We start from the raw sequence: 27006 nt of genomic DNA on the forward strand, positions 1-27006 counted from the left end.
TTCTCACAGATGTTCGACTGTGTGTCTATACTTTTTGCTGATGTTGTTACGTTCACCGAAATCTGCAGTCGCATCACACCCATGGAGGTGGTGTCCATGTTAAATGCAATGTATTCCATATTTGACACGCTAACCGAGAGAAATAATGTTTACAAAGTGGAAACTATTGGTGATGCCTACATGGTTGTGTCGGGTGCGCCAGAAAAGTCCGTCAATCATGCGGATAAAGTTTGTGATATGGCCTTAGATATGGTGGATGCCATCACTGATCTAAAAGATCCATCGACGGGCCAACATTTACGCATACGTGTGGGTGTGCATTCCGGTGCGGTGGTTGCGGGCATTGTTGGTTTAAAAATGCCGCGATATTGCCTCTTCGGTGATTCAGTTAATACGGCGTCACGTATGGAATCCACGGGTTCTGCAATGAAAGTACACGTTTCCGAGCCGGCAAAACAATTTCTCAGCCCTTGTTACAAGCTAACGGAACGCGGTGAAATCGATGTCAAAGGGAAAGGTCCAATGAAGACATATTGGTTGGAAGAGCGTGAAAATCGCAAATCGTTACAATTGCCACCCGAACTTTTCCATCCAATTTCAACGTTTACTGCAGCAACAGTAACGACTGCGACCTCAATTCCGTCGACTGCAGCCTCTACAACCGACCGTCGTTTGAGTGTTTCGCAAACTTTAAAAGCAATTATGCCAGCTGCTGCCCAACCGGTTATCGGTTCGGTGGAGCGTATGCAATTGGCAAACGCCACAAGTGCCATGATCAATTCAATGGATGCAGCGAGCGCGGCAAGTACGACCTCACCACCCCAGACCAGCGCTGGTAAAGAGCGTGGACGTATTTACTCACCGGTAACCTTCACAGATATAGCGCGTCGCAGCATAGCAAATTCGCCTGTGCGCAATTCATTCGGAAGCAATGAATGTGGTCGTGAATCACGTTCCAATTCAATGGGTCATGTTTTTATGCGTACACCCAGCGATATTTTTGGTTCGCTCATATTAGATACCGAAGAATTTTTAGAAGATTTGCAATACTCACGCAATTCATTGGTTAATAGTGGCACCACCTCATCGGTTTGCCCCTATAGTCCAACGCCCGCTTTTCGCATAGGTAGCGCACCGTCCAAACCACGTCCCAATAATCCCGATCAGTTTACACCCGAAGAGCTGGCTGCCATGGACCAGATTACGCCACCGTCGACAGCACCACCACGAGAAACTGTCACATGCAAAGTGGCTCCAACCACATCGTCAGCGTCGTTGGAAAAATCAAAGGCTAGGTAGGTATACTCGCAATGGGAACATGTCAATCGTGTTTGCGCGTGGAAATTGGTTTTCAAACTCGTCGCAAGATTTCTTAGCCGAAATCGAATATTGGTATGTCTCTCGAATTACGTTTATTTAATGGAAATTAAAATTAAATTGTGACTAATAATATTAAAAGTGATCTTGGCTAACCCAAATTGCTCTGTATATCCTGTTTTGCAATTAACTTTCGACCTCATTGACGAAAATATATATAACTGACTCGTGTGTACTTTGTTTTACTGCTGTTATACTTCCTAATATTCGTTAATATAAAATAATCAAGTTTAGTCAAGCATCCAGGTCATTTTGGCTTGCACTTCCATAGGTCTTACTCTTTCATACATATTTAGGGACGATCGATATCCTGTGACGTATATACCATATACGTTTCGGTTAACCGGGCAATTTTTGATATTACGACTACATACCTGTATCAAGAATCTAGTTTAATCACTCTCTTCGACTATATTTACTATGTTTTATATCTAGAGTATTTTATTTGTTGTTATACACAACTTAATAACTTCTCTTTCTAATTAGAAAAATCACATTTTCACGTAGCCTAACTATACCACAAGAACCAATTGTTTCGCCACCGCCACCACCTGTGCCACAGCAACCGCTAAAGGAGCAATTAAAACAGCAAAAGGCGCAGGCAACCAATATTTCAAACTCCACTGTAGCCTCTATACCAGTGCCGATCATACCTAAGGCCACTGCAGTTGCGATGCCAACAACGTCGACCGCAAAGACTAAGATCACAAACAACAACATATCATTCGGCAGCAGTCGTACATCATCACGAGAATCACTGTCACCGTGTTCGCCACCGATTCGCTCGAATTCGGCGCCATTACCAATGTCCAAAGCAGCACGTAAAGCATTCCTCGCCGCTAAGCAGACAAAAGCTATTGAAAAACTGGATCGGATGATTGAGGAAGCAAATGAAGTCGATGTGCAAAACAAGCGCGCTAATATGCGACGCATGGCTGCCTTTCGTGATGAAGGTGGCGGTGATGGAGGTGGTGGTTGTCCGTTATTTTTACCACCACCGCCAGGCCCGCAGATGACGAACTCCATGTCAGATTCAGGATTGGCGCATCATGGGTGAGTCGAACATATTAAAAACGGATAATGCATGGATAATAGATTATAAATAATAGATTACAGATTATAGATTATAGATTACAGATTATAGATTATAAATTATTGATTATAGATTATGGATTATACATTATAGTTTATAAATTATAGATTATAGCTTATAGATTATTGATTTAAATTATTGATTATAGATTACAAATTATGGATTATAGATTATGGATTAATATACATATATTAAGGATCTATAAATTAAATTTATCATTGAGGTATTTCTTACTCCATGTTTTTAGACACAACCATAATTACTCGCAAATGCATTATGCAACCTGTCACCATGCACACGAACCGAAAATGTCAAACAGTCACAGTTTCAGTCATACTCGTGGTACTGCGCATCAGTGTTGTACAGGCTACAATCACTCAAATGGGCGACATCGAATGCATTCCAATGCATGTCAGTTGTTGTAAGGACCAAAAATAGTCAAACTATAGCAAGTTTAAGCTATTGTAAACTCAACGTTATTCCTGCAGTTATCACGAGCCGACTAAAATATTTACATGACGGAGACTGATACGAGATATGTTAAAGCATGTCTAAAGGCGACATCGGTGATATTAATAGACAGCAGATATTTGTACTGAGAGCCAATTAGCTGCACAGCGAGAGTTTAAAGAGATATTAAGTTACATTAATATTACTAAATAATATTTCTATATACATGTGCTTATGAGGGTTGATGATGGTGCGAAATGTATTTTGGTAAAACTGCAGAAAATGTTGAAAGAATAATGTTTGATATGTATACGAGACTCTTAATAGACAAAATAATATTGTAGCATACAAAAATTTATTTTAAGAAATCTATACATATATATGAAAAACATATATTTGTGCATACCAAAAATTTCTAATATAGTTAAGGGAAACATAAATTCCCTGTCTATGAGTGTTACCTGAAAACTAGATAAGTAAACAGTAAAACAAAATATTTATTATGGTTATTAATTAGCAATAATGATATACATATGTACATACGTATGTATGTGTTTTAAAATGCGAATCGAATTGTTCAAAACAGTTTTAAAATATTATAATGTATTATATTATATTTATTAATATTTATTTATTTATTATCATGTTAAATGATTGCGTTACTAGAAAGGGAGTTCCAAATTCTTTTGTGGACTCTTGCCTAGCTGATAGCTCTTAATATGCTCATCATCTTTAGTAAGCGTTAAGATTAAGAAGCACTTTTGTGTCTGACTTTTTTCATTCTTCATTATCACATAAATCCAGACTCCCAGATTGAGTTGTTGTGACGGTGAAAGTATATGTTTTGTCTGAGCGCCGAAAAGTAAATATAAGTAGAGTTGCCAACCGATTGTTGCGAGTGCGAGCAGTCTGGCCTTCGCTTCAGATTTGTCATATGATGCTCTGTCATTAAACAAAACGAGTGTTCTCTCGTTATACCATGGACAGGGTATATTAAATTTGTCACGAAGTTTGTAATACACAGAAGTAAGCATCGGAAACCCTAAAAAAATATATATATAAATGATCAACGCAGGGAGCTAATTCGATTTAGCTTTGTACGTCTGTCTGCCCGTTCATCTGTATGTCAGTCTGTCTGTATATACGCCATCTCTACTTCTTTAATGGCGTAGACACCGCTTGCGTGGTCATAGAAGAGATAACAATAGCGCGCCAGTCGTTTCTTCTTTTCGGAATTTGGCACCAATTCGAGTGACTAAATCTCCACCTCCTCCTAATCCCTCCAATGGAGTGGAGGTCTTTCTCTGCTTCCGCCGGCGGGTTTAATTTCGAGACTGACATTGTTGTTGTTGTTAATACTGGTTCCAGGACAGAGGAAATTATTTATGACTTTGAACTTATGACTGTCAACAGTGACGTGGGTACCTAGTCGCGAGTGCGACGACTTTTTGCTTGATGACAGGAGACATTTCGTCTTGCCCTCGTTCACTAGTCTAGAGAAAACAGAACTAACGACCCGGTTGTTAAGACCAATGATATCAATATCTGCTGCTTGATTAGCTCGGCCGACAATCTATCGGCTCCGCCTATTTATTGTTCTTCAAACGGGTAATTGCTATTCAAATTTCTTCATGGCTTCCGCACCATCGTCATCGATTGGGGAATCGATGCTGATCTCCGGGTTTTATGCTTTCACTGCCACCCAGCAGGCTTGCGAAGTGTTCCCTCCATAATTTTAGTATGATGTGGGCATCAGTCTTTAGATCGTCTCTGCGGTGATACAAGAGTATGCTCCGGTCTTGAAGCCTTCTATTACTCGCAGCATTTTTTCGTAGAATTTTCAAGCTGTACCCTGTCGGCTAACTCGCAAGCTCTTCGTACTCACACTTTTCGGCCTCTTTTTTTTGTTTACAAATGCGTACCGCTTCCCTCTTCAACTCTCGGTATCTATCCCATCCCGCACTGGTTGTGTTCGATTGTAACTTTGCGAGGTAGGCAGTCTATTTTCTCTCCGCTGCGACACGGCACTCGTTATAATACCAGCCGTTCTTTCGCCTTTTCCGAAAACCTCTGGTTTCGTTTGTAGTTGTACGTAAGGATCTTGAAATGCCGTCCCACAGTTCCCTTATATCGACTTGCTGAAGAGTACTCTCTGACCAAGAGTGCAAGTCAAGTAGAAATATACGCGAACTAGTCCCTCAGTTTTCTAGATATCAATCTGAAATTTTGCACACGCCTTTTCTTCCTCAAGAAGGTGTTCACTTGAAGGAACCGCCATTATCGGACCACTAAAAGTGCCTGTATGGAAAATTTTTTTTTTATTTGATAAGATAATTTTATGAAATTTGACATGTATTATTTCTAAGACAGCGTTACAATCTCCGAACAAATTGATCATCTCGGATGGCCACAGCATATAACTGTCATACAATCTGGACGCCCTTGTGAAGGATCTTGTGTATTAACTTAACGTTTTTTCTTGTATTTTTTTTTAACTATACTTATCACAACTGTAAAAACAAGTAAAAAAAATTAGTTAATGTTGAAATTGTATGAAAATTAATCAAAACTCCTCTTTCATATCTACATATACTAGCACTAAATAATATGGAAAGGCAAAAATTCGTTTTCAGGAGAGATTGCAAAGGCTTCACTGAGTGTTATTAACCTATTTCGAGCTTTTAAAAATGTTTAGATATAAGTAACTGAAGTATTTGTTTACTTTTTGATTTTTTGAAAAGTACAAGTGAAAATAAAAAAATAATTTGAATGGCAAAATCAAAAGGGTAAATCTATATACAAATAGGATATTAAAAATAATACCTCTTCAAACGACAATATACGAATGGACTAATGTCATACTATTAGATAAAATGTACAAAGCGAATTGAAGAAAGAATGAAGAATGCTAAATGCACGAATAAAACTGAGAGAAATAATTAGAAAAAATTCAAAAAAAAAAAATTAATGAAAATAATATAATAAATAACATTTGATGTGAAATGAAGTCACCAGTTACTTACAAGGAATATTAAAAAGAAAAAATATTTCAAATATTTGAAAATATATTTTAAGATCATTGTTAAGCAGACACACAAAAAAGAAACAAAAAAATCAAAAATATACAAAAACATTTCAAAAATAAAATTCTAAATGTGGAGACAGAAAATAAAGTCAATATAACGGTAGTAATTATGCATATCTTTTAATGAACAAATAACTAAATAAATTCAAACGAAATGTACAAAAAAGGAAGTTACTGCAGAAAATATTTTTCTAGGGACGGAAAATTTAAGAAAATTCAAGTTGTGGTATAGTAAGAAAATAATGCTAATACATATGTTGAGTTATACTTTTTTCTTGAAGACTAAGTGTAATGTGAAGAGAGTAGCGCTTAAAGATACTCATAGCAATGTATTTACCTATGTGTGTATGTATATACCAATTTAGCTTATTGAAATATTGATGTGTGAGTGTCTGCGCACCCAAATTGGCAACTGCAATAAATCAAAATATGCATTAATATAAATTTGTAATTTTCACATTAACTTGTTACTAATTAGTTGTGGCATTAAGCACGAAGGAACACGCGCAAAATGAAATTTGATGGATACTATTATTAGCATAAAGTGTATTAAATCAAAATAGTTTTCGAGAATAATGTCATTGTTGTGCTTTGTTAAATTTAAGCAGCTTTTTAAGTGAAACGAATTTGTGAATGTAGAATTTCTGAAAAGATTCCCGAAAGAAATTTAATAAACAGAATGTTGTTAAAAATGCTTTTTACTCACAAATAATTGTGTCAAAGGGGATGGAGCCATATGTAGAAGTTCATGCAAGTGGGGAAAGTTCTCAAAGCGTCATTCACTTGGGAGTGACCAGAAACGATTATTTTACAAATGGCTCAAGCAACTCACGACTTCCGGCCTTAGACCTGTAGTACTAAATTCCAGCATACTTAGAAAACTTCAACAAACTGCCTGGCTGTCTCCGAATCGAAAAGCCACCAACCAGGCACCAAATGGAACTGTGGGACAGCATTTCGAGCTCCTTACGTACAGCTCCAATCGAAACCATTGGTTTCCGGAAAATGCAAAAGAACAGCTGGTACGACGAGGAGTGCTGTGTCGCAGCGGACAGTAAACAGACTCGCATTGTTGTAATCGGCCACACACGTGTGGCATACATAGCAAGATAGATAGATACCAAGAGTTGAAGAGGGAAGCGAAACGAATTTTGCGGTCAAAAAAAGAGAGGGGCCGAAATGCGTGAGTACGAAGAGCTTGACAAGCTGGCCAACAGGGTTAATGTTAGAAAATTCTACGAAAATATGCGGCGACTCACAGAAGGTTTCAAGAACGGAGCATATGCTTGTAGAGCTCCTAGTGACAGATGCCCTAAGCAAAATGAAATTATGCAGGGAACACTTCTCCAGCCTGCTAAATGGCAGTGAAAGCAGAACACCAGGAAATGGTGAACCCGGTTGCCCAATCGGTGACGATAGAGCGGACGTTTCATTGCTCGACCATGAAAAAGTTCGAAGAACAATTACCCGTCTGAAAAGCATCAAACCGGGGGGACACCAAACAGACTTGAAAAAAAACTAAATTTATAGTTGTAGTCGATAGCCACAGTAGCTTGTACTCCTTTTTTACTATTAGGTTCAATATTTTGTAGATTTCCCCAATAAAAAAATAATAATGAGAAATGTTTACACATTTTAATACAGATATTGCCTATCGCTTTTAAAATAGGCTCCTGAGCCAATAAAAGCATTTCATCCAATTTCCTTATACCTTCGGCGTATTTAATTTTTTTTCGGTTACAACTCATTTTCGGAACGTTTTCGCTAGTTTGTTGGACAGTTCCGACGTCATATTCATAAATTCGTGTCTCGCCACCAATAATGATGGGTTTGATGAATGTAGGCTTTACGTTGCTAAGACTCAGGTATTCTGGTACGAGTCTGGCATTGATATGCTTCATATCCAAAAAGTGTTGAGTCGATATATTGGAGATGTTGAGAAACTCAATTCTTTCTTAGAAACTGCGAATTCGATGAGCAGGCTTGTCTCAATTACATCGTATAGAGAACGGGTTGGGTATCCGTTGTCCTCTTGCGGTCGGGCACCAACTGGAAATTGAGGTGGCGGCATCCAAACTTTTTCTTCGCTATTGTCCAATCTTTGCAAGATTGAGGTTGAATCATGTCGGTAGTGATATCTTCGACGAATTTGACGAAATGGCTGGAATTGATAGCAGCCGCCATTGGCAGGCTCAAGACTAAGTAGTTTCGTTTGATGACACCAGCTGATCTTATTGAATTTTTTTGCCGTCAACTTCACACTTAACCTCTTTACCGTTATATATTTTTTTGTAAAAAATGTCTTAAATTTCTGGAATAGTTTTTATTTGTGCCCAATAGAAGATGTTACATCGCAAACAGCATTTTCGGCATATTTTACTGTTTTACTATAAAAAGGATAAAACTGTAAGGCAAAAATTAGATGACAAATAGCTGCTACCTCCTTATGCAAGGTGTTACGCAATTTCCCTGCCCATTGGGTTGGATGCCTTACGAGTAAGGGTAGCCTTATCACGTCGAAAGGGCTCTGGCAAGGCGGACCTTTGTATTCACCTTGATATGGATCAGATCTGGAAATTCACCATGCTGAGCAAAAGGTAAGACACAATATGAGCATGTAACTGTGGTCACCTCCCCTGGGTGAAGAGGTATAAAAGGTAGCCGACAACGAGAGCGACGACAAACTCATCCACTCTGCTGCGGCTTTTAGGACTATGGGGCCAGAGTCCGGTGAGGTCTCACACCATAAGAAAGAAGAAATTATCGACGGCTTAGAAGTTTTAACTGTCAACAGTGATGATGACCATAACTGACAACCATATTTCGGGCCACGGCAAAGTCGATCAGCCTCAGCCCATTTGGGGATGTTTCATCATGGCGGCTGAATGTACCAACCGTTGTGCCAAGGATACCTTCTTTGCCCACCCTGGCGTTAAAGTAGCCAAACACGATTTTGACATCGTGGCGGGAGCAGCTCTCATAATTGAATGCCAGGACTCGGCGACGGAGTCTCTTTCCCACTAAGAATCCCACACCGAATTTGGGCTTCTTTATAAGACCACTGTAGTAAATGCCACAAGAACCTACTCGACTGTCTTTGTCCCATCCATTGCACTTCATTGTCGGCGGTGATGTCAGCCTTTACTTTTACGAGGACATCAGGTGCATGCCCTTAAATTGTAATCTTTAATGCATTTGCATTGGTCGTCATCAAAATGGGGGTCTCTCATGTTTTCTTATGTTTTTTTTCATGTCATGAGTTGATTGAGCCATATGTAAAAGAATCGCTTCTGATCACTCCCAAGAGAATGGTGCTCAGAGAACTTTGGTCACTTGCGTGAACATCTAAAATTACGCCATAAATTTGACAAGGAAGACAATTTTTTCTGCAGCAACATTTTTTACAACCACAACATTAACAGAAATCCGTTATAGCTGCATTCTTCTCGTTAGCCGAACCTTCCCTACTATACTTTTCAATACTAATATAGGTTATGTTAGGTTACCTAACCTTTCAATATATAACACGTGATATTTTTGGCAGTGTTTATTGTACATAAGGGTATTTTTATTTTCATTTTTAAACTTTTGGTATGGCAAGTAAACTATGAATATCCTTTTACACAGTATATGTATAAATAATATTCTTTTTGTAGAATAATCGAGTGATATTTATAACCACATATTTATGTATGTATGTGTTAACATAATAATCATGCTTTAAGAACTTTTAGCCAATTTCTGCTGCGTTTTTGCATAAATAACATTGCCAGCTTGCATTTTTATTGTATTGTGAGTAATTTTCTATTTGCTTTTTATTTAAATTTTGCATTTTGCTATTTTACAAGTAATAGCAGTTATATAAAACTTCCTTAAAATTGCTTGGATAAATTGCTTTGAAGCGTGCTTTTGAGTGCAATAAAATATTTGCATTTTTCACACACTGCATTCTGTGTGTTTTTGTTGTAAGTGGCGTGTTTTTCGTGCGTAATATATTAAATTTTTAACGCGAGTGTAAATGAGTTAATTCGATGAATAAAGCGTATCACAATAACATTTAAAGCTGAAACAAATGCATCTCTTTTTTCCATTTTGTAAAAATTTGTAACTTTGGTAAACTATGTTTTTTTATAAATATAATTTCAGGCAGTTTTAATTGTAATTAAGTTTACTGAAGTTGTCACAAATATTTGACTAGAATCAGGTGGGTGATCATACAGTGCTTAACACTCCGCTCAGCTTTGCTTTACTTTACTAAATCTCAAAGAATGTTGGCGCTGATGTATATTCGTTGTTGTTGTAAATCACTGTGCCCTCATTGGTTTCGATAGTTTGTATAAGGGTCTTGCAATAGAAGCACACCTTGGAATTCATGAGATGTTGCATAATGCAATTACTGCACGATTGATGTTTGCAAGGCGTGAAAATCACCGTTATCGGTTTGGCACAACAAATCGGACAAAGCGAATCCTCCGAAGGCAATGTGATATCTGAGAGTAGTGATTGTTTCAAGCGTAACATTTCGATGAGACGACGTACTTCTTCGATTTCAGCCGGCGTGACATGTGTGGGATCTGTGGTCAGAGAAGGAGTAAATAAAAAGTATATTATATAAAAAAAAACTTCACCAAAACTTCGAAAATTCACACTTACAATCAGAGAGTGCAAATTTAATGATCGGCGGATCGGCGCGTATTCTTTTCGATGAGGTCGATGGCACCGGTACACGCACATCGTTGGTTAGCGGGTCGATATGCGCGCGCGTTTGTGGATCAAAATTTCCGCGTGGTATTTCGGTCTGTTGCAATATGGGCGTTTTAATTTCGCCCAAAGCGAACTCCAAATTAGCAAATTGAAAGCTAGGGTCGGTGAGTAGGGCGCGTGTGATGCGCGTTACCTGCAGGCAATGACAAATGTTTAGTGTTACAAAGCAACTATATAGGTTTTTGCTCACCTTCTGTGGATTGCGATCCGTGTCGAGTTCGGAGCGCAGCAATGCCAATAAGATGCCCAGCGCAGCGGTAATAATGGGAAAATGTGTTACCGAATTCAAGTCTGACGAGCACATATCCACGATGAATTGAAAGCAACCCGGTGGCACTGTGACGCGTGACAACACCTGACTAATCAATTGACAGACACGATTCAATATCAAATCGCTGTTGGAGCGCGATGGTTCTTGGAAAATGTCTGGCGCCACTGTAATGATCATTTCCAAGCAACGCATCAAAGAGACCGTCAATTCAAAACACATAGAACATATTTTCAACTGTTTCGGCTCGAAGACGGCATTCTCCTGGCGATGTGCGGTATTCTGTATCTATATGTGTGATATAGTAATAATATATACAATTAAGCGTCTAACATTTATTGAAAATCAATGAATATACCTCCTGCAACAGCAAAATAAACTCCGAAAATGCCCAATTCAGCTGGCTGAGCACCGAATTGAGGAAAGCCGTTGCGAATGGCTCGTCTTCCGACAGTTTTTGACCGATTAACTTTTGAAAGTGATGCGATGGATTCGCCGGCGCAATATGATGCAACAGACCGGTGTGCGTTTCGTTTTTGGCACGACTGCGACACAATCCCATTTGTATGGGTTGATTACCACCCTGCCATATGCTTGGTTGACGCGAATCGCGGTATGCATAGCCATCGCCAAGCCAAAAACGCAATAGCAGCCAATTACTTTGACCCCAGGCGCGATTTTCATATGGCCGCAGGAGAGATTTCACCAGCGCCACTTGACTGTGGCGAGAAGAAGAATTAACTTAAGAAATTTGTTATTTGCACAGACACAAACATACGCACCTTTTCTTTGACGCACGCTCCAAAGCGCGCACCCCAGCTTTATGACAAGTTAATGTACCGAGCGCCTGCAGCAGCGAATCCTTACATGAGGCCAAAATGATGCGTGGATCAGCAGAATGTAAGCCGAGGAATTCAGCAGACAAGTTGACGGCACACTCGGCGTCTATAAAAATATATTAAAGATTTATTTTTTAATTTATTTAAAAAATTTATCGAAAGTAGGAATAAATTATTAAAAAAAAAAGAAAAAATTAATAAAAAAAAATAAATAAGAAAGTTTTATAAAAAATAAGTAAAAAATATAAAAACAATATAAAAAACTAATAAAATAATATAAAAAACTAGTAAAAATAAAAAATACAAACAAAAAAAATATAAAATAGAAAAAAAGTATTAAAAAAAATAAAAAAGTATTATTAAAACTAAATAAAAAGGAATAAAATATAATATAAGAAAAAATAAATAAAAAATTGCAAATAATAAAAACAAAATGTATAAAATAAAAACTTATAGAAGTAAATTAAATAAAAATATTACAAATAATATAAAAAATACATATAATAAATATGCAAAAAATATATTAAAAAAAATAAATAACGAATATATTTAAGAAAATAGAAAAATAAGTAAAATATATAAAAATAAATTTAAAAATATAAAAAATAAACTAAAAATTGTAAATATAAAAAAAATTAAATAAAAAAAGTATTAAAAATAAAAATATTAGATATACAAAAAATATAAAAAAATATTTTAAAAACAAAAGTATTATAAAAAAATTAATAAGAAATAAATAAAAAAATAAACAAACTATATAAAAGACTAATGTAAACAAATCAAAGATATGCAAATAATACAAAATTTATAAAAATAATGTCAAAAATCTAATAATAAAAAAAAATATAGAAATAACATGCAAAAATTACAAATAATATAAAAAGTATATAAAAAAATATAAAATTTTTATAAAAAATTACAAATAATAAAAACAAAGTATATAAAATAAAAACTTATAAAAAATAATCAAATAAAAATATTATTGAAAATAAAGATATTAGATATACCAAAAATCTATAAAAAAATAGATAACAAGTAAATAAAAAATATAGAAATAATATAAGAAAAATAAATTTATTAAAAAAAATTTAAAAATAAAAAATAAATAAAAAATTAAAATAAAAGTATAAAAAATACAGTTATAATAATATATCAAAAAATATAAAAAAGATAAAGTTATAATAATATATAAAAAAAATAAAATTATAAAAATATGTATATAAAAAGTACAATTATAAAAATGAATAAAAAAGTTATTACAAATTACAAATATTATTAAAAAAAATTAAAGGAAAAAAAATTAAAAAAAAATTAAAAAAAAATAAAAAAATAAATTTAAAAAAATTAAAAAATTTTGTAAAAAATAAAAAATTAAAATATTGTAAAAAAATTAAAAGAAAAATAAATAAAAATAAAAGCAAATATAAAAAATTTGTAAATGAGAAAAATATAAAACAAATTCATAAAGAAATATACATAAAATTAACACTATTCTAAGTTTTAAAACATATCCAAATCATTTTTCACAATACCAGTTATCTCAAACTGCACATAGAGATCATGATGACTAAAATCCATTACAGTATCTAATAAAATTGGCAGTATATTGACATACACTTCAGGTACAAATGAGAACAAGGGACCAAGTTGTGAGGAGGCCTTTAAGTATAAGTACAAAAGAAACGAAATTATTTTCTTAAACAAAATTTATTAATTTCCCAAATAGCTTACATTTAATGTATGCAGCGTTTTTTCCAGTAACCACACAATGGTCATGCGGCGTTGTTTGCCCAGCGCAACCGCACGATACCAAGTCTGCTTGCGCGCCAGTTCAATGGAACGTTTCTACAAAGCAGCCAAATATTGTTGAAATTTTATTTTACTTTAGTTTTGTACACAATTCAACTCACCGCGAACACATTTTCACGTTGACTAAATTTCTGCTTTAGATCTGAAACTATACTGGAATGATTTTCGTTCATACAAACACTAGCATGATCTTCCAACACTTTCAATTTGCGCTCCACATCCTCACGATAGAATTTGGTTTCGCGCAGTACCTCGTTTAATGCCGCAATTTCATCCCGCACCGACGATATCTGCAAATTTAGATAATAAAAGTCATTTGCAATGACTTAGAATTTTTAAGTAGAAAAACCGCACCTTAACAATATACTTATGTCCGACCGAATAGTAGTAGAGTACGCAGATATCGAACATTTCCGAGAGCGAACTCTCCGTATTGCTATTACCAGGCGATGGATCGGGCACAGGATTCAAACGCGGATTGAAGAAATGTGTAAAGGTGGCAGCAGGACTGAAAATCAGCGAAACAAGAAAAAACGTTAAGTTCAGTGGCACCGAAGCAATGAAACTCTTCACAAACAAAAAATTTTCCATACAAGAACGCAATTTTGATCGGTCAGTTTGTATGACAGCTATATGCTATAGGGTTCCGATCAGAACAATATATTCAGAGATTGGACCGTTGAGTTTGTATGGCAGCTATATGTTATATTTGTTAGATATCGGCGATTCTCACAAATAAACAGCTCGTCGAGCCGATTACTTATTTATATACATACATATATTTTTTTATTTTATAGGGTTTCCGACGTTTTCTAACAACTACAAACTTCATAACAAACTTAATATAACCAGTTAATTATATAAAAATTAGTATATGTAAATATATTTACCCGCCCTGCGCGCCTACTATGGCAATATTGTTAAGATTTGTGGTCGTAAGAAACATACTTGGATCAACTGAAATAAGAGAAAAATTTAAAGCATATGTACATAAATATTTTGTATGTTATAAATCACCTAGTTCGCCCACACGCATCATGGTACGATCCTCTTCTAATAGCTCATGCGCGCGTTCGGCACCCAAATGTGTCGATATATCATTGCGATGCACCTTACGTAAGTGCGACAGCACACCACCCACTCGATCGAAATGCTGATATTCAAATGTACCATCGAAAAAGTACTCCGGCCTGACCTCAACCGTTGCGGCAGGCAATTCACGCTCAAACAACAACTTCGTGGCATCGATGAGTATGCAAATAAATGATAACGCCACTGTGGAATCCATCGGATGCATTATGCTAGATTGCATAAGGAAGAACGAATGGAAAGGCTGTAGGGCAAAATGATATGGTATTGCAATTTACAGGCAAAATAATATGATCTTTTGTTTCTTTACTCGCTGCTCCATACTAAGGTCCATAACGTAACGACGCAATTTGGATATAAATATTTTTCGACTTGACGGCGCCAACTCGTCACCGTCCGTGTTAGTGAGTAATAGTATTAGGAGATTTTTCTGCGCATTATAAAGGCTTTCGGTGGCTTTAGCTATTTTCTCAACTTGCGCCAGATATTTTTGCTTCGGACCGCCAACACCTGTTAAATGAATAAATGACATGAAATAACATTCGAATAGGTGCGTTTTACAGCACACAAACCCTCTGTCCAAACAATCGGATCGGGCACTAGTTGCTGCATATATTTATATTCAGGTGGACGTATATACATTAGTAAAGCCAAACTAGAAAGTAGCTATGTTAAAACATTATGTAACAAGTATCGTTTCAATAAAATTGATTACCAATGTTTTTTGAAAAATTTGTACTCCAGATATGTTTTTCTTGTTTGTGTATGCGTACATATGCATGTGAGTATAGTGATGGCATTCTTTTGCTTTCCATAATCCAGCGCGGTATGTGTGTGTGTGTATGTAGACAACAATGCATTCACCAATTTACGCATAACATATTTCACTTCCTCATTTTCCAAATAATTCCACAATATAGATAGCAGCGCACCCAACGTGCTTTCAGGTGTACCCGGTATTATAGCCGGATCCTTATCGGTTGCACTATAAACGAACATTATTAATTAATTAAAGATATTTTGCTATATATGTATGTATATATAAGTAGATATTAAATAAGTGTTAACCTACTTTATAGTGGTACACAAATTTATAATATGCGGCAGCAATTTGTCCTCGATGACGTATGGATCGAACAGCACATGTGTAAGCTTCTCAATCAGCAGTGTTGTAAACACAACATAAACTGTTTTCTTAGTGGATATTTTACCTTCAATGTGATCCTTTTTCTTGCACGTCGGATTGTGTGCTAACACAGACGCCAAATTTACTAAATAACCAAGTAAGAGATCAGCTTTTTGTAGGCGTACAATAGGCTTCGGTTGTATTGGCAAATAACCTTCAACGGGATATTTAAATGGCATATTGCCGAAATTTACTTGTACACCTTGATTATAACCAAGTGAAACGGCAGGAAAAAATGATATACCAGGACCGCGTTCTAGTTTGGTGAAAGCAACACCCATTGTATGGCCATTGCGAAAATATTCAATTTTTTCAGTTTCAACATCGATGATGACACCAATTATATCGCCAATTTGCCATTTATCGCCATATCTAGAATGCAGAAAATAAATTTTAATTAAAAAAAAAATATGAGGAAATTACAAATTACACATCTAATGCTTCAAACATATATTCATATATAGACATACATACTTACTTTGATGTTGAAATATGCCATATCTGTTGCTTGCTACCATCGTAGCCATAGCTCCATTTCGTATCACCAACGCCGCTGTTTTCATTAAAAGTGCATTTGTTGGAGCACCAACCGATTTGCATTACACCTTTGCTATGAAGAAGAACCTATGGGTTTTTTTACATAAATATATTTTAACATGAAATTGGTATCGAACAAAAAATATTATCATCAATAAACAAATATCGTCATCATCTAATGCCATAACTTGTAATTTACTAAAAGTGAAATATTAGCCGCCAAATGTCCTGTGGTGGTTAACCTACTTAGTAACACATTCAACTCAAGGTCGTTACCCTTCGCAATTGTCCGATTAACTTTTCCCACCACCCACCTCATTCCGCTATTGAGGCGTCGAATTTCGTGTTTCATTGAATCTCCCATAAGCCCCTTCCAACATATATTAGTTTGCTTACCTCATACATCCAGCGCCCACCATAAACGCAAACATTTGCTTTAATAGTATTGAAACTACCCTGAGAACGAAGCGATAGCCTATCGGCTGATATCCGCACTGTCGATGTAAAATCAATATCACAAATTGTCTGTTCTGGACCAAGCCTTGAGACCATGTCCACGCGCTGCGTTTTTATAGCATGTACACTATTTAATTCTATGACATTGAGACGTTCGTTTAGCCAATTCCTTACAAGGACCATTTGCCTACAGTAAAATAACGTTTTTAATAGTATTGAAGTAGAAAACAGACATTCGCTGCCGAATTGCCTTGAATTTAATTTGACCATCTGTTTACACGGCCGCAAAAGGCAAGAGGCATTCATGTACAACATTTTAAACTTACTCAGGTAGTTTCATCTCATCCAGTTTAGGTGGCTTTGGAGTATCTTGAGAAGCTGAGCAACCAGCCTCATCGTCATCATCCTCTGGCTGTTGTTTCTCAACCGTACTAATCTGTTCGAAAATATCCTCACCGAAAACTTTTACAAATAATTTTGCTATTGACATAATTTTGTGTGTGCACTGTTAATACATTTGTATTCCAAGCGTTTATTCGCTTTATTCCGAACAATTTGATAAAATAAACTATATTTTAAAAATGGTTGAAATAACGAATACGACTTTTGTTTACCTTCGAAAATTTGATTTATTGAAAAATGCTTCTTCTCTGTTGATGCGGTAAATCACAATGGGTAACTTGTCATTAGAGGATTTACAGTAAAGTCCTCATAAAAACATTTCCACAAAAAAATATAATATTTAAATATAATGATAACAAATCGTATATAATTTACTACTCCAATTTATGAATAACGTAAATAGATTAACTTTAATTTTATATCTATTTTAGTCGGACGTAACAATATTATTGCCGTAATATTAAAAATATCAAGATTTCATTCAGAGATTTGGCTGCACATGGCCAGTTGTAACAGAATTTTTAATAAAAATACCTGAATTTATATGTGTGAGAGACCTAACGGGTTTCGAACAACTGCATAATGATCTACAAGTCACGCACTTAATTACCTATGGTAATTAGTGTATTTTGACACATATTACTTCTTCCAACTGAGAAAAGTTCACAATGAATATAATTGACGACGTGTTTATTTTGCTATTCTCTAAAGTGTCTACGGTTGTGGCAAATGAAACTTGTTTTGCACGAAATATTAAGGATTATTATTATAAATATATATAGTTATTATATAAATTCGAAATGAGTGCTGATTGGGATGAAATTAAACGTCTGGCTGCTGATTTCCAGAAAGCCCAATTAACATCGACATTGCAACGGTATTTGCTTATAAAATAACTATACATAAATGCAATTTCATATACAAATATTTATAGGCTTTCCGAACGTAATTGCATAGAAATAGTTACGTTATTGTTGGAAAAGAATTTGTTACAAGCTTTTTTCACCAATGATGGCAAAGAGTATATTACACCAGATCAATTGGAACGCGAAGTGCAGGATGAACTATATGTGAACGGGGGACGTATTAATCTAGTAGAAGTCAGCAAAACGCTCAATGTCGATTTGTCACGAGTTAGTTGAAAGCATTTCATAATTTTGTAAAAATATTGTTATACTAACTGATCTCATTTTCATAACTATAGATAGAAGAAATTGCTGTTCGCATTGCTGAAAACGACCCTGAGATACATTTCATGTTGGGTCAGTTAATCAACGAGCAATACATCACACATATCGCAGAAGAAGCCAACGAACGCCTAGCACAGAAGGGCGAAATAACTGTTTCCGACCTGACACAGCAATTTGACTTGCCTTCCGATTTTCTGCAGCATGATGTTATGGAAAAACATTTGGGCAAGATCATACGCGGTCGGCAAGATGCATCCAATCCACGTGTCTTTTTCACCCAGGCATATATTCAACGTTGCAAAGCTAAAATACGTGGCGCTCTCAAAGCTATTACTCGTCCAACCAACGTAGCAACCATTTTGCAACAAATCAATGTTCAAGAAAAAATTTTTCATTCTTTATTTGATGAGATTGCACCTGCGGGTCATGTGACATCGAAACAAACAAATGCACAATATATTCCAAATATCTATACAAAAATGCAAGTAAGTAAAATGAAAATCAATTAATATAAAACTAAACAACCTATTAGCCACATTATATACAAATTTGAACAATTTTATCTTCTAGGCAGACTGGGTAAATTCATTTTATAAGCAAAACGGTTTTCTGGAGTATGAGGGTGTTGCTAAATTGGGAGTTTCTGATCCGAAACAGTTTATACGGAAACAATTACCCAATGAGGACATTATTTACTTGAAACGCTGTGCAATTGGCTCTAAAGTAATCGATCTCACTGTTCTAAGTTCATTAAATGAATGTAGTGCTACAAAAAGTTACGTTGACTTGGCCACCATATTACCATCTAACATGTCAGAAGAAGATATAGAAGAGATATTTGAAACGATAATGGCAAGGAAAGGTGCCACACCCGGAAATTTTGTATTCCTTCAGAGTATCGGTAAGCACAACATTGTAACTATTTATAAAAAAATGTATTACTAATGAATATTTTCTGTTACTGCTGACAGTATTCTCGCAACAATATTTGAATGATCTTATACAACCCTGTCACGAAATGGCACATGCAAATGCCAAAACTGCAGTTGACAGCGGCATTTATCAACAATATCTAGCTGAAAAACAGCTTTCGGGCAAATCAGCGGCTACACAGGACTATGATGATGATTCCAAAACAGACAAGAGAGAGGAGCGACGCAAAAAGGCAGCATCAGGAAAAGCTGGTGGAGGTAGTCAAGGCCGTGAAACTAAAACTAAATCGACTAAAAAGCATCAACGCAGTGGACGTGGAAATGCTGGCGATAGCGATGATGAACAAGAATCACGCGGTGGTGCAAGCAAAAAAGGTGCAAAATCTTTCGAATTGGTGAAGTTGGTTGATATTGTAAAAGTTATTAACAAGCCTTTGGAAGAGGAGGGATTGGAATATCTCTCAGACACTATAGCAGCACTGCACCATAGGTTAGTTTTAGAACAATGCGTATTTTTTTTTTCAATAATATAACATAATTTTAATTCGTAGTCAATTAAATCAAATTGCATTGGCGAAAGCACAAGAATTGTTCGAAGCAACACCACAAACAAATCGCAGACAAACGCATGCAGCAATACAAGAACGCATAAATACACTGCTCGTTGATCTGCGCTTATATGAGAAGGGTTTAAAAGTATAGAAAATATAAATTTTGTTTCTTTGAAATATTCAATAATGTTGCCATTTTTGTACAGCTCCTACCGGCCGATGTACAACCGCAGGTGGTCAAATATTTGCTCAAATCGCTTGGTAATGACATTTGTAATGAATTGACCGCCTATATCGCCGGCGAATGCAATTTAAATACGAAAATAACCAATTTCAATGTGGATCAGCGCAACAAAATAGCACAAGAGTGTGGTCAGTGCAGAATCTCGTACTACTTATTTTACTTTTTTTTTATGGTACTAATTATTTATTTGCCTTCGCACTACAGATCCAGAATACAAGGTAGCGTTATTGGAAATCAACAAAGCACTAAATAAAACAATAGATGACTTCGTTTTGGCTACTGAAGCCGTATTGAAAACATGTAGCATGATAATTAAGAAGGTTGATAAGAAAAAGGATCGTCAACTTATACTCCAACACAAAGAGAAATTGCTGCAACAATTACAGGAAACTGTAGAGCCTGCGTTGGTGTTGCACTTGGCTTCCTTAATACTGTTCACAACAATAACGGGTTGTATTATACACGCTTCCGGTAAATTCGTCGCACAGATACTCGCTTTCATACGTCCCCAGTTAAGTAATGAGCAAAACGAACAACTTATGCAGTACCATGGTGAGCCAGAGCAAGCACTTTCTTATCTATGTTTATATTCACTATGCCCAACCGTTCTCTCTTCACAGATCTTGTTTTGAAATTGTTGCAAGCGAAGGAAGACAGTGACGAAGCGAAAATCATAAACGAGCAATTACAAAGCCTACAAAATGCCATTAAGGAGTTGGCGGCTTGCTATGAGAAGCCTGGTACTTCCAAAACTGAATGATTAGTTGTAATCTAATTAAGTGTTCGGTATTCGCATTTTTTTATAAGCAAACATTTTTACTAGGTTTGCGAATATTTTAATTAAAAAAAATTTGGATTAAAAATTTGATTTAATTTTTTTTTTTTCAATCCGGCGTTTGGGAGTAAAAATCTAGAAATTATTTGTAAAATAAAAACATTTAAATCAAATGCTAATTCAATTACTTTTTATGCATTATTTATATTATTTGCAACCCTGTTTTTATCATATGCTTTCTTTGCAATAAAGTCATTTGCGAGATTCTACTAGTTATCGTTTTTTATTTATTTGGTTATGGAGCGACGAGTTCGTAATTTCACAATGCTTAATTTTAATTGAAGTTTTGAAAAAGTTCCTACTGCTACTGAATTAAATATAATATTATATAATTGTATAGCTAGGTGAACTACAAATATTTACATAGTGTGTATCCTACAAATTAAGCTGCAGCGTTGTGCTGATTTTAATTATACGCGAATTTGTTGCAGTTGCAAACTCGTTTCAGTACGCAAATCGTGTGCGAATTAGTAGCTATGTAACCGTTGCAGTATTTGTTTTGCTTTATCACTAGTTTGTCTGCAATGAAAACATAATATTGCATTTAAATGTTGGTTTTCGAAAGATTTTCTAAAAATATTTACATAAAAAGTGGATTGTTTGCATCGAATGCGTCCAAAGTCTGTTTAATGTAGGTAATTAGTAACTGTAAATTCTGCAATGTCTCCGATTCCGGTTGCAGCCAAACTGTTGGCAATGTATTCACTATGATGTAGGCTTTAGTTATTGCATCGTTGGCGGTGCAAACCTATAAATTTACAAAATATATTTAAAAAATACAGTAATACTATTTTTTATCATGTCACACTTACCCGCATAGCAAGCAATAGGTAGCGATTGAGTAATAAACCGATTGCCATTTCACGCAAGGGTTTGTCTGCTAAGATACCTTGCCAGCTAAGAAAATTTCGAAACAGTTTTAGTCCGCTACAAAACTGACGTTGGAAAAACGAAGTTTTTGCCTCTTGTACTCTGAAAATTTTAAATAAATGTTAATTGAGTTAAGTTAGGATGTGAGGCTCTTAATATTTACTGTTTAGGGAATATCGGTATGAAGACATCGTTCTCCAAAGCTAGCTTCATTTTTTCTAAAATCTTCTCAAATAATTGTTGCAACTGTTTTGAACTATCTTTAAGTGGAAAATCGCGTGCCAAACGGTTTATAAAACCAATTAAACGTAATGTCTGCGTTGTTGATAAGGGATCCCAGCATTGATTCACAATATCTGCGAATTAATTTAAAAATATTATTTATATATGTTCTTCGATATAACAATGATTAGCATAAAATCAAAATTGATATTATTATATATCTATGTATATGCATATTTCACTTACCTGTCATTTTGGGTAGCACAATTTTCTCAATAATCGTTGGCACCAAATTAATATCGGGGTCAAGTCTTAAAGTTGCTTCGGTTTCATCTTCACCACCAGCATAAAGCATACAAGCTGAATACCAGTTCATTTTCTCAATATCTTTATATTCATCGAGCAGTGGTGACCAGGACAGCATTTCCAAACGCACAAGAGGACCGAGAACCTAGCGTGTTAAAAACCAAATATCATTGGAATACATGAATTTCTACGAAAGCTTAACAACTCACCTTAGGCAGACATAAACTAACAAAAGCATCTTTGTATGATTCAATGTCAGTTTTGCGCCAAGCATAAAATTTCATTAATATCAATTCGACTTTATAAAAGTCATCATTTACATCGTTAAATATTGCCTCTGATTCCTTTTGTATTTGCTCTATTTTAAATAAACAAAATGGTAATTATATAAATATATATTTAATACCAAAAGTGTGTAGTTCAAACTGCAAAACTACCTAAGTTAGTTTTCAATTGCTCCTGATAGCGATCCGATGTCTCATCATCACTAGACATGCCATCCAAATGTGATGTCAGCAGTTCATTTTTTTCACGTTCACAACGACGACGTGTACGTCTGCCTTCGCGCTCCGCGGCACGTCTAATTTGCTCTTCCGATTCCGGTGCACGCCGTGAGCCAGCAGGTTCTGAAAAACAAGTAAGTATTGTAATACAACAAAAACTTTAAAGCAGTTTTCACATATACTTGAAGCCTCTGCCATTTCCTTGGCCTGATCGCGCACATCCTGACGGCGACGCTCAATGAGAAAGTTTTGATGCTTTGAATATACCAGCAAAGTGCGTTTCTCCAATTCATTGATTATTGGTGTCTGTAGTGCAGAGGGTTTATATAAAATATTAATATTGCATTGCAATTGTTTTATAAAGTAAATAAATCTTAGTATACACACCTTCTCCGTCAGACAATCCACCAAATCGGCAGCGTAGCATTTAAGTTCTTGATAAAAACGGTATTTAGCTGCCGCTGTTGGCGCTTTCTGTGTACAATCTAATTCCTCTAACTTTAATATCTTCAAATCATTGACTATACGTTCAATATCACTCATGTGTTTCTGGTTAACCTCTTGTAATTTCATCAGACTGTAATGTAATAATGAAAGGCTTCAGCTAGTTCGCTCTGGTACGTTGGTTTATATTAATAACTTACCGTGTACGTATTGCATCGTGTATCTCCTTCGGTGTGCGCATAGAAGCGGCTTTAACCTTTTCCTTTTTCGGCTTCGTTGACCCGCTCAATATTTGTTGGGGTTTCTGCAGAGCACTCTTAGCATAGGCTTGTTCTAACAGCGTCGAAGTCGATTGTTGTTCTGGCACATATTCTAATGCATTGGTAGCTGCAGGCTTTATCATGAATCGTGAGAGCACCGCATCATGTTGTGCACTCACCAATTGGGCACCGGTTACACCTTTACGTATTTGTTGATTCTCCCACTCATGCATTTCGCGATCGGAATCTTCATCGGAATCTAGGAGTAGAAGTAGAAAATTTTGGACTTCCGTAAATTGTTGTTTATGCTCGATTTTATATTATTTCTTTTTGTGTAAAAAATCACAATTTATAGAGTGAGAAAAAAGTGCGTTGGCTTTTAACTGTTTTTTTTTTTTTATTGCGCAACGCTACATACAATCGTTGTTTTCCACGGCGTAAAATTGTTCACGTCGCTCTTCACGTTCCTTTTTGGCAGTCGCAACTGTCATGTCCATACGCTCTTCGTCGTCAGAATTATCACCCTCCACATCTTCACGAGCCAACCGGCTGCCTTTCTTCACTGGCTCTTTTGGCTCCTCGACTGGTATAAAATCACCTGCGTGTGCATAAAGATGTATTTATTAGTAAAACACTCAAGTATGGTTTTTGTTTAATCGGAAGTTAACTTACCTTGTTCTCGCGCTTTCTGTCGACGTTTCCGTGCAGCGTGTATCATTGCGGCATCGGGTATAGAACCGCTTTCCAGCATTTGTTTTAGGTGTTCAGGCTTTGAAAAACGATGTTTTCCCTCACGCTCATCTTCATCTGCTTCGGGTCCATCTTCGTCTGACATGTCGTTGCGACCAGCACAAATCGCTGCGCGTCCATTGAGTATAATTTCTGGTTCAGATTTTTTAACAACAAGCTATGAAAGAAAAAACGATGTTAGTATATTTTAATGGTTGTCACGTAGCGTATTTTTAAATAAAAGCGAAAAAAGAGATGCCAATTTATTCTTAAAAATCATTTTCCGAATTGCCTAAATTTATTAAAATTAATAAAGTTTTTACTGATTTCTATTAAAAAAAACAAGATAACATAGAAAAAATATACAATTCTAATTGGGTACCTAAGCAACACATAGCTGATGGAATATACAGATTAAATATATATTAGGTATTTAATGCCGAAAGCTATGATCATAAAAGATCATTCATGAGACTGGCTTGATACATACTAAATGGATTAGTGTTTAAGAAGGGCCTCTGTAGATATCATATTGGTATAAAGGATATCAAAGTATATAACTTCTTTAAATACAATAAATTTACGCATCTCTTTCAATAGATATGTTTTCAAAATAAGGATTTTCAGGAAAATTTTTAAATAAATTTTTGTAGCTATTATTAAATAAATTGGCAACTCTTAACATTAGTTTAAATAACGTTTAGCATTATATAACAGCATTAAACAGCACATATTCGTTTTAATTAAGTAAAATTAAAAACTATTGCAAATGCATATGTGCTGTTTTGTTACTTTAAAAGTTAGTTTTGTAAATATAAACAATAATCTTAAATCAAAAGCTATTGTGTACATAGTTATTTTAACAAACGTTTTACAATTTTATACAATAATTTAGACAATCAATCATACAGTCCGAAAGTATACGCTTAAATCGCAAAACTTTATATAATTTCTAATGATAGATATTTCCCACTTAAAATGACTATACTATGTTAAATATAATAATTTTAATTGACATTATATACTTTTTTATTACGTTTTTAAAGGAACCATTTCGTAATCAAACGCTGCCAAAATATTTCCCTACTTTATGCATCTTCCAAAAAAGATAAAATAAGTTAGTTATTTAAAAGAAATCTTATTCAAAAAATTTAAAAACCTGCTCTCTGGAAATCTTACAACCCGTTTTTCCCCATAACGGGCAATGTTATTTTTGTCAGCGACTACGACATGATTCCCCCGCTTTTTTCTCATTCTAATTAGTTCGAAAACGCCCCCATGTACAATGTGTGTACAGAGCGTTGCGTGAAAAAAGCTTTTGAAGATTTTCTTCTTTTTTTGTAAATTGTAATTTTTTATACAAAAAAACATGTAGGGAAATTGATAATAATAACCTTACCACAAAGTCGTCTGTGCGTATTTCTGTTTGGATACTATCAGATTTTTTACTTTTACACTGTTCAACAGCAGATGCTGAGGCAGTGCCTAGGGACTTTCCGCTCGATGCTAACGCTGTTGTACCCTTATATTTATTACTTGATGTGGTAGTGGAACCTAAATTGTGAGAATAATTACTACTGCCGTTAGTAGATTTTCCATTCTCAGAACGTTCGTATGACTGTCGTTCACGTTGTCGTCCAATGGAAGCAACACCATCAGCACAATCACTATTACCAACGTCTACAGATGACTGTGTATTATGGCGTTCCTCCTTACGCTTGCGACGTCGCTCTCGATCCAACATGCGCATAATTTTTTTACTGTTTGAAGACTTTCGCACCTGAAATACCTCGGTATCTTCCTCTGAAATTTATATAAATGTGTATATATATATTTTAATATAAACGTGTATACTTTCGTAATTTAATTAATTTAGTGATATTGATTTTGCATTATCGACAAACCAACTAAGCAGATATCATTATACATGCACACATGCACATACAACCTAACACTTACCATCGTCTGCAAAACTTAATAGAGCCTTCGTTTTAGGTTCTTCGATTTTATCTGCTTTATTTGATTTTTTAGGGCCGCCGTCTTTACTTTTTTTGTTATTTTGCAAAGATTGCTCCCCATCGATCTCCACTTCCATATCATGCCCCGCATTTTCATCCTCATCGTCTAGAGCGCTTGAAAAAACACGCCGCTGTATTTTCTTTGGCTTACGAAATAACGACATATTTTTCGGCGTGAACCGTACACGAAGCACCACTTTTATTTTATATTTTAAATAAATAAATCGAACTTTTATATGCAATAAATTTAAAGAAAAAATTAAAATAGTACGTCTGCAACAATTTTGCAGTCTTTATATTTGACGTTTATACAAAGCAGTATAAATAGGGTTACCCAGTATAAACGTATTGAATAAATAACCATGCCAATTATAATTCATGTGTACTTGGTAATCGGATTTTGGTTACACGCATTATAATATTCTAATTGATATTTGAAAATGAGAGTAGTAAAGCCTTATTACAAAATATTTGCAGTATTCTTTACAAATATACTTCAAAATATTGTTAGGAAAAAAGTTTTTATAGATATAAACTCTTGTCATCG

General features: G+C 35.4%; 4 protein-coding genes across 12 annotated transcripts in view; 2 read left to right on the plus strand and 2 right to left on the minus strand.

The window, feature by feature from the left end:
- LOC105234114 (soluble guanylate cyclase 88E) overlaps positions 1–5927 on the plus strand; it is a 134295-nt gene extending 128368 nt beyond the window's left edge. For 4 of the 5 annotated variants that reach the window (XM_049449136.1, XM_049449137.1, XM_049449138.1 and 1 more), the window contains 3 exons: positions 10–1295; positions 1864–2430; positions 2718–5927. In XM_049449136.1, the coding sequence (XP_049305093.1) occupies positions 10–1295; positions 1864–2430; positions 2718–2895 (2031 nt within the window). In that variant the 3' untranslated portion in view covers positions 2896–5927. The remainder of the gene's footprint in view (positions 1–9; positions 1296–1863; positions 2431–2717) is intronic. The other variant, XM_049449140.1, reaches the window with a different exon arrangement.
- A 4076-nt stretch (positions 5928–10003) lies between these two features.
- LOC105234110 (E3 ubiquitin-protein ligase RNF123) lies at positions 10004–17621 on the minus strand. 4 transcript variants are annotated; one of them, XM_019988776.3, is made up of 19 exons: positions 17568–17621; positions 17280–17492; positions 16894–17140; positions 16439–16584; positions 15847–16332; positions 15490–15759; positions 15347–15429; positions 15085–15284; positions 14703–15018; positions 14576–14642; positions 14040–14193; positions 13787–13975; positions 13608–13721; positions 13409–13535; positions 11820–11982; positions 11396–11756; positions 10960–11325; positions 10659–10902; positions 10004–10579 (listed from the first exon to the last, which is right to left on the minus strand). In XM_019988776.3, the coding sequence occupies exons 2-19, from the start codon at positions 17441–17443 to the stop codon at positions 10260–10262; spliced, it is 4017 nt and encodes a 1338-aa protein (XP_019844335.2). In that variant the 5' UTR covers positions 17444–17492; positions 17568–17621; the 3' UTR covers positions 10004–10259. The 4 variants fall into 4 exon arrangements, with proteins under 4 accessions (XP_019844335.2, XP_029404313.2, XP_049305736.1 ...); XM_029548453.2 differs by having other exon boundaries at positions 10659–11325; XM_049449779.1 differs by having other exon boundaries at positions 17280–17597.
- A 405-nt stretch (positions 17622–18026) lies between these two features.
- On the plus strand, positions 18027–21319 carry LOC105234104 (E3 UFM1-protein ligase 1 homolog). The gene is made up of 9 exons (XM_011216359.2): positions 18027–18232; positions 18290–18488; positions 18560–19030; positions 19116–19446; positions 19517–19967; positions 20029–20173; positions 20235–20400; positions 20477–20824; positions 20893–21319. Exons 1-9 carry the CDS (start codon positions 18156–18158, stop codon positions 21030–21032), a joined length of 2328 nt encoding a protein of 775 aa, XP_011214661.2. The 5' UTR covers positions 18027–18155; the 3' UTR covers positions 21033–21319.
- Positions 21312–26781, minus strand: LOC105234105 (PAX3- and PAX7-binding protein 1). Of its 2 annotated transcripts, XM_011216360.4 has the most exons (14): positions 26401–26781; positions 25841–26244; positions 24385–24619; positions 24131–24310; positions 23653–23971; positions 23396–23585; positions 23191–23314; positions 22943–23131; positions 22715–22863; positions 22446–22650; positions 22141–22333; positions 21920–22079; positions 21692–21855; positions 21312–21626 (listed from the first exon to the last, which is right to left on the minus strand). In XM_011216360.4, exons 1-14 carry the CDS (start codon positions 26621–26623, stop codon positions 21575–21577), a joined length of 2787 nt encoding a protein of 928 aa, XP_011214662.2. In that variant the 5' UTR covers positions 26624–26781; the 3' UTR covers positions 21312–21574. The 2 variants fall into 2 exon arrangements, with proteins under 2 accessions (XP_011214662.2, XP_019844328.2); XM_019988769.2 differs by lacking the exon at positions 26401–26781 and having other exon boundaries at positions 25836–25975.
- Between the last annotated feature and the right edge of the window lie 225 nt (positions 26782–27006).

Source organism: Bactrocera dorsalis, chromosome 2, assembly GCF_023373825.1.
Source record: "Bactrocera dorsalis isolate Fly_Bdor chromosome 2, ASM2337382v1, whole genome shotgun sequence".
Classification (NCBI taxonomy): Eukaryota; Metazoa; Arthropoda; class Insecta; order Diptera; family Tephritidae; genus Bactrocera; species Bactrocera dorsalis.